Source organism: Helianthus annuus, chromosome 7 (assembly GCF_002127325.2).
Source record: "Helianthus annuus cultivar XRQ/B chromosome 7, HanXRQr2.0-SUNRISE, whole genome shotgun sequence".
Taxonomy (NCBI): Eukaryota; Viridiplantae; Streptophyta; class Magnoliopsida; order Asterales; family Asteraceae; genus Helianthus; species Helianthus annuus.
This window is the reverse complement of record NC_035439.2, coordinates 78,713,426-78,720,949: the sequence shown is the minus strand read 5'-3', so window position 1 is coordinate 78,720,949 and position 7,524 is coordinate 78,713,426. Positions and strand designations below refer to the sequence as shown.

Here is a 7,524-nt window from a genome sequence, read left to right as displayed (position 1 = left end):
GAAATCTGTATACCCACCATTCGAATCCAGAACCATCTATCATCTTTATCTGTAGCTGACACCTAACTAAGATAACTGCTGAGAATTGTTACGTTTAGTAATATGTCTAAGTTAGATAATGTTACATCTATTTTAGAAAAGTAGCATTCATTTGAATAACCTTTTGCTTTCTCTCACTAATCTATAAATGATTCACAAACCTCTGAAAGCTTTATAAATCTCTACCTTTTCGCTAATTTTTTTTTAACTTGCCCCATTTGAATTTTTTTTTAAAAAAAGGGGAGACTTTACATAAGTAAATATCTGAATTGTTACCTCTAAAATATAGATATAAAAAGTTACAAAACAGTAAAGTTTCTCTTAGAATATAATCATGTACAAAATCAAATATACAATAAGAAGCAAAGTATCTCCTACGGTATACAAAATCCAAATGTGAGTAACATATGATGTAGGATACATAAAACTTATATTAGTATCTTACCCTTTAGACATTGCAGTCATTCTAACACCTGGTTCACTAATGAGGATAGGGTTGTTCTTAGTTCTCCTCGAGAGAATCTGGATGCATCTTCATATATCATCATCTCATCCTATGATAGAGCCAAGCTTCCCTTCCCTAGCCATGGCAGTCAATTCTTTACCATATTCTCTAATAGGAGCTGAAGTTTAAATATGACAAAAAGAAAAGCATGTTAGAATCACATGGTTTACTTCAACACATCCTACTAACAAAAAGAATACATGTAACATGAATAAAATGTATTTACGCTGGTCTATTATTCTTGGGATAGGATCTATTGCATTCTTTAAGGTTTTCAATAAAATTTTGAATTCCTTTAACAATTGTTTCCCAAACCAGTTATCTTTCACATAACCAAGCAGCCAAATGTTCAACAGACACATAGGAATCACCATAATTTTTCTTGTAATCCCTAGCTCTCTGCATTGAAATTTCTAAATCCCATCCTAACATTGACCCAGCCTGCCATATATACAACAAATACGACAAAGGTAGCATTTAGTAAAAGTTCATACGATAAGTATCAGAGAATCACAAATCATGTAAATAATTAACAACAAACTTTTTATCCATTAAATTTAAAACACCACATCACCTTTGGTTGGTGCTGGATGAATTTATCAGTGGCTTCTAGAAAGTAGATATTCTCCACACCAGCCTTGAAGAATATTCGACGAAGCAAGCCCATTTATCGTTCTAGCAGGGCTTTCATCATATCCTAAGTTCATAATCACCTAGTATTAATTCGGATCAGTTTGCATCATGTAATCAAGAACTATAACACTCTCCTAGATACCACTCCATTTATGTAAAATTTACAACAAATTCTACATCAGTTTCACAAATTTTCCTTCATTAGTATCGCAATTATCCCACGAAACAAATCTCAACTAAACATGAGATACTGAACATATTGACTTGTAATTCTTCTATCATTTCTAAAGCAGGACGTACCACTTTTCTCATCGGGTTGATTACCAAAGGAACAACAGAAGCCGTCATCTTTGATTCAGGATCAACAGAAAAATTCACATAAATTCACATAACCTAAGCGGAGCAAAACAACAACAAAAACACATACGGACCAAAAAATTTCACATAAATTCACATAACCTAAGCGGTAAAAAACCAGAAAAGCATGGAATTTAAGAAAAAAAAAAGAGAAGACATGGTAGCTATGTCTTACACTGGAAATTATGTAACAACTCTATGAACTCTAATCCCAAAATAAACCAAATCGAAACCGAATTTAACATGAAAAAAAGAATACAAATCACTAATTTTAATTCTAATGGAATTATGAACCATATAACAAAATCGAAAGCTCATTGCATATCTAGATGTCTGGGAGAAGAGGAACCACTTACCTATAATTGGTGCAAGGAACCATAGATGTCTTAAATCAACCAATGATCACTTCTTCAATAGAACACTGACCTTCATTGAATTAGGGTTTCAATAGTAAGCATATAACATCAAGGGGGAGAAAGGCAGATACTGAGAGGCTAATCCGGCACGATTGGTGTCGAAGGTGGAGTAGTAGTGCTCCACGAATGCCTTTGATAGAGCGTCGGGATCCATCGCCTTCTCCGACTTGATTTCATTCTTCTGTGTTGAATGGATGGATCGCTGTTGTTGTAGAGTGTAGACACTCTGTTTTATGGTTTAGTTAGCAGAGGAAGAAAAGGAAAGATGTGGAAGAAAAGGGTTTTAAGAGATAAAGAAAGAAATGGTAGGTGGCAAAACCCACCGACCTTTCTCTTTAATATTATATAAATTGGTACATGGGATGGGATGATCCATTTTCTAACCATCGGTGTTACAAGATACCATAAAATACATGTTTGATGTGTTATTTATATATCTAACATTCAGTCATTTCGTATATTAATAAGACATGACCGCAAGATAATTTAAGATGAATATAGAGCTGTTTTAGTCTTTAATATGTGTTGAATTGAACCACCGTTTATATGATTATAATTGTGTATTTCTTAGTCTTAAAGTGTACATCACAATTGAAGTTTTAATGTTAATTAAGGTAACCTATCTCGGTAATAAATTTACTGACCAAAAGGCATATATAAAAAAGGTTTCTTTATGTTTGTAGCGGGTTGCAATGGATAGCCTTTAACTTTAATAATTGCAGTCGCAATTTTTTATTTGGAAAACACATTACACATTTCGTCCTTTAACACTAACCAAGTTAAAATTTTCAGTTATGTCTATTCACTTAAGGGTATTCCGGTCATTTCATGTTTTTATTTAAAATGTTCATTAATAAATAAAACCAAAAAATTAACATATATATATATATATATATATATATATATATATATAACATCATCTTCCAAAACCCTAAACACCATAAACCTCTTCTCTCAGCCATCTCTCTCCCTCTTTCTCTCTATCTCTCTTCAACCAACCTCGACTACCACAACTAAACATCATAATTCTTCAAATCTTAACAAAATTACCTCCACTCTCACTGTCACCACCGCCTCTAGAACTGTAAACCGACCACCCATAACCACCGTCTCTCCAACAACCACCCTCAGCCTTCTCTCTCAACCTTCCTTCACGTTTTTTCTAGAAATCCAACCACCGCCACTAGAACCTACCGAACACCGCCATTCCTTTCTCTCTCAACCTTCCTTCACGTTTTTTTTTTGGCAATGAGCATTACTTGAATCCTTTCACCGGCGGCTAGATCTAAAATTGCTGGTTCAGATCTGAAAAAAGATGCTTCTTTGTATATCACTCTCTCTTGCTCTCTCTCCTTCACGGATCTAACCCGATGTTACAGATCTGGGATTTTTAGTGTGAGTTGGGTTTTATAGTGAATCAACGAGCTCTAAAATTAACACGCAGTGATTTAATGGGTGCAGACCATGGCGAATGAGGAGCCTGCGAATGAGATTGATTGTCGTGGTGTTGTTACGGCAACATATATGATGGCGGTGAAGATTAACAAAAGTTTGAGAGAAAGAGAGAGGATTAAAGTTATCAGTAATTTTGTTCTTCGTGTGGGAGTGATTTGTATTGCTCGTAGTGAGTTGGGGTAAGCACGCCTACAGAGGAGTGTGGCTATATATAAATTGGTAGTGATTTGTATTGTTGTTTAAAGTGCATGTCCTGAAATTCAACTGGAAATATGTTTGTTTTTTTTATGATCAGCAACGATTCCTCCATTTATTCATAAACAACAAAACCAACACAACAAGGTACTCTGTTGTTGGTTGTTACAGTTACAAAACAAAACATAAAAAAGTGTAAAAAAAGGTGTTGCTCATACATTTGGTTTAAGATTCTCCATTAATGGGGTTACGCACAAAGGTTTGTTGGTGGTGGCTGCTGTTTGTTTAGAGGGAGAGAGAGTTCAAAGTGTGTGTATTAGAGAGTGTGAAAGAGAAAAAAGGTATTTAAATTTGATTTTATTTATACTATAAATAACTAAGTAGAAAGACTAAACTGCCTTTAAGTGAATAAATTTAACTTGTGGGATCGCTCGCACGACCAAATGAGTCATTCAGAAGAGTTTTTGATCAAAACGAGAGGCAGAAATAGACGTTTTGATGTTGAATCAACTTGAGATACACTTTAAATGTCTCTTATATTGATATAACAACGTTTTATAAGCTGGAGACACTTCGGCAGCACCTCGGCACCGGAATCAGAATGTTACCAATGATTTGAACAAGGCACATATTTATAGGCAGTCCCATTTCGCACGAGATGGCCTCACACGAAATGGCATTTCCATTTCGTGCGAAATGGCATCTTCATTTCGTGCGAAATGGCTTTTCCATTTCGTGCGAAATGGCTTTTCCATTTCGTGCGAAATGGTCACATCCCACATGATTCTCAATTTTCTCGAATATTGCGCCCTAATCTATCAATCCTATTACAAGACTCGATACAAGACGAAGTCGAAGAACATATGCACCAACAGACTCCCCCTTGGATGTTGACGAAGTCTTCAGTGTCGAGTCTTCAAAGTCTTCAGTCTTTATCAGACTTCTCGCTCTCTCCAAAGTATTCTCCATTGTAAGCATCCTCAATCTTTTCTCCTCTCTCTCTCTTTCAGGATCTCAATCTGACTCTAACTTCTCTTGATCAGATCTCTTGATTCCTTAAGTTCTTCAGCATCAGCAGCTTGCGTGAACAACAGGATTCGAAACTGGCTCTCTACCATTCAAGATCCCCCTTGAATGTTGATCCATAATCTGACTCTGGCTCTTATGTCTTCAGACTCCCCCTTTCGATAAATTGGGATCGCAGTCTGGAATTCACAATCTACAGGCTTTGGATCGAGAACCTGGCTCTTTTAAACCTTTTTCCTACACAATCACTACCTCAAAGTAAATTTCACAAATTTAAAATTTGACAAATTTAGAAACCAACTTGTAGATATTGATCCAAATGATTTACCATTTATAAATTCTGATGACCACTTGTAAAAATACCATTTTTAAACTCTCCCAAACCTGATGTTCATCATGTTTTGCACTCGGAATTTTAAAAATCAGCTTTTCAACATCAGTTGCCGAAAATTAGATGAAATAAAATCTTTTCGATTTTTCAAACTTTTATGCTAAAAACACAATCTTTTTGGATTTTTGTGTTTAATGAAAATCAGTAAAGAAATATTTACAGACTTTTGTGAGTTTGTGTAAGAGGATCATATCAGATTATGAGACAAATCACTAACACCGTTAAGTTTTAAACATTTTAAGTTCTAAACGATTCACTTAGATTGTTAGTATACTGATCCACTTAATTTTTCACACAAAGTTCAACTGTTCCGAGATACGAGAATTAGCGTTTTAAGGACTTAAACTTATTCGCGTGTCCCACCTCAGAATATACTCCAGTATCCAGACTTCTATATTCAGTATTACAGGTGAATGTACACTAATGATATCTGTAAACGGGTAATGCGAGACCATGAGAGCTCAGGTTAGAACTTCCGTTCAGACAAAGAGATGATGGCTCGACTTTAGGTGTGTCCCGTTTGGGGATTTTTTCTTCAACATCACATGATTAGCATTTTTCAATGTTTCATCATTTTTTATGCTGAGGGCTAGCTTTAAGATATAAAGCTGTGCAAAGTGTTATACGAGGACTAGGCTATTGCTTCCGCAAAATCAGAAGTCCTGGTATAATACCCCAGATATCAACACGCACAAAGACCTAGTATGTCAGAAATAGAAAATCTTTCAAACAAGAATCCGGGGGTTACCCATATATCCGAGAGATGTTCCCCACGAGATAAGTAAGTTATGATATTTAGACTTATGTCTCGAAAACAATCTACTGAATGTATAAAAACCTACTGGCATATCCCCAGTGAGATCGTTTATCACATTTTGACTTTTCAATTCTTTAGCATGTTGTGATAGTCCACTGATGTACTATCATTTCCTCTTCTTCTCAACAAAACTCATTTTTGATTTCATCATGTTTTTGGCTTTTTCAAATTTTCTAATGTTTTTGGAATTTCTGAAATTTCTTACTCCCCCTAAAATTCAAAACCATTTAAAGAAAATTTGACAAACTGTTGTGAATTGCTTCAATTCTCCATCCACTTGGCATAAACAATCAGAACTCCCCCTGACAACAAACTTTTTTCCCATTATGATTTGTTGAAATTAGTTTTTCAAAATGGTTTTTCTGGAAAATTAGTTTTATTGAAATTCACCAACCACTTGTAGGTTAGGAGTTTCATCACATTGTTTTTTCAACCACTTGTATGAAAGTTAAATCAAGTTCAACTTAATGACCTTGATTAACCACTTGTAGGAACAAACACCTGTATGTTCACTTGTCAACCATACCACTTGTAAATCAAAATATGACAATTTTGAGTTTTACCACTTGTAGGCTTTTCAAACAAACATATTCAATAATGATGTCGATTCCTGCTCCACGATTACCAACTTGGGAGCTCCGGCAAGTCAGGATTTTAAGAAAAGAATACAGACACCCAAGCCTGACCAGCTTTGGGTGTGACCTTTTCAATTTCACTCAAGGTTTGAACATTCCTTTTTTCTTTATAAAAATCTTTAACCCCTTTGGCCTTACCCTCGATCATTTTCCCAAAAATATGTTTCACTTTTCCATTAAATGCTTTTTCGACATCAAATTATTTCTTTTCAAAATAGAATTGATTCGAGATTTCCATTTTACCAACTTTTGATTTTAAATTTTCAGCTCGCAAAGGTGGAAAGTTGACATCATCCATTGGCGGAACTGAGTTTTCTCTTTTTATCTCAACTTGTGGCTCCTCTGACTTTGACGAGTCAGATTCATCGCCAGATTTCACATCTGATTTCTTAGCAACCCATGTTTGGTTGTTAAGATTCACCCTTCTTTTGTAAAATCTTTTTGAACTCTCACCAACTTCAAAGTTAGAATTTTTAAACACTTTGAATTTTTCAGTTGGTGGTTCAGTTTTATCAACAATCTTTTCTTTGAGTTTAGAAACAACTTCCTGTTTTATGTTGGTTGCCTTTGGACAGTTCCAGGCGATGTGACCAACTTCTTGACATCGGTAACAGGTTCTTGTCTCCCTTTTCTAATTAGCTCCATTCTTTTCAAACTTTTGCTTTTCTGTAAGGAACTCTTTGTTCGATTGTTTCCAGAATGAGCTCTTTTTTTCTTCTTCTTCTTTAGAACTTGACCCTGAAACGAATACTGTTTTTGTTTTAGAAATTTCTCATTTTTATGATTTTCGGGTGGAATAAAACCTAAGCCTTTCTTTTTGAAATTACTGTTATGGTTTGGTTTCTTTTGAAAACCAGAACTAGAACTGTAACCCTTTTTCTTGTTCAATCTTTGTTGAACTCTTGAAGTGTACTTTTTAGATTTTTCATTAAGATTTACATTTTTTATTTCAGAAATATTAATTTCTGTTAGTTTGAAAACCTTTTTAATCTCTTCAATTTGAACACTTCTTATTGGAAATTCTTTATCAAAATATAATTTGTCAGAATCATTCA

The 7,524-nt window shown here is 34.7% G+C and overlaps 1 protein-coding gene across 2 annotated transcripts; it reads right to left on the bottom strand.

The window, feature by feature from the left end:
• Nucleotides 1-343: 343 nt before the first annotated feature.
• On the bottom strand, nucleotides 344-2,245 carry LOC118480562 (chaperone protein ClpB2, chloroplastic-like). 2 transcript variants are annotated; one of them, XM_035975573.1, is made up of 4 exons: nucleotides 1,891-2,245; nucleotides 1,119-1,257; nucleotides 916-985; nucleotides 344-662 (listed from the first exon to the last, which is right to left on the bottom strand). In XM_035975573.1, the coding sequence occupies exons 2-4, from the start codon at nucleotides 1,209-1,211 to the stop codon at nucleotides 589-591; spliced, it is 237 nt and encodes a 78-aa protein (XP_035831466.1). In that variant the 5' UTR covers nucleotides 1,212-1,257; nucleotides 1,891-2,245; the 3' UTR covers nucleotides 344-588. The 2 variants fall into 2 exon arrangements, with proteins under 2 accessions (XP_035831466.1, XP_035831467.1); XM_035975574.1 differs by having other exon boundaries at nucleotides 1,119-1,241.
• Between the last annotated feature and the right edge of the window lie 5,279 nt (nucleotides 2,246-7,524).

What these genes read in the sequence shown, in the direction of transcription:
- LOC118480562 (XM_035975573.1), bottom strand. Translation starts at nt 1,211, where the DNA reads ATGGGCTTGCTTCGTCGAATATTCTTCAAGGCTGGTGTGGAGAATATC. An exon ending in TCATCCAGCACCAACCAAAG is followed by an intron (nt 986 to 1,118) that starts GTGATGTGGTGT and finishes TATATATGGCAG; the next exon opens with GCTGGGTCAATGTTAGGATG. An exon ending in GGATTACAAGAAAAATTATG is followed by an intron (nt 663 to 915) that starts GTGATTCCTATG and finishes TTTAAACTTCAG; the next exon opens with CTCCTATTAGAGAATATGGT.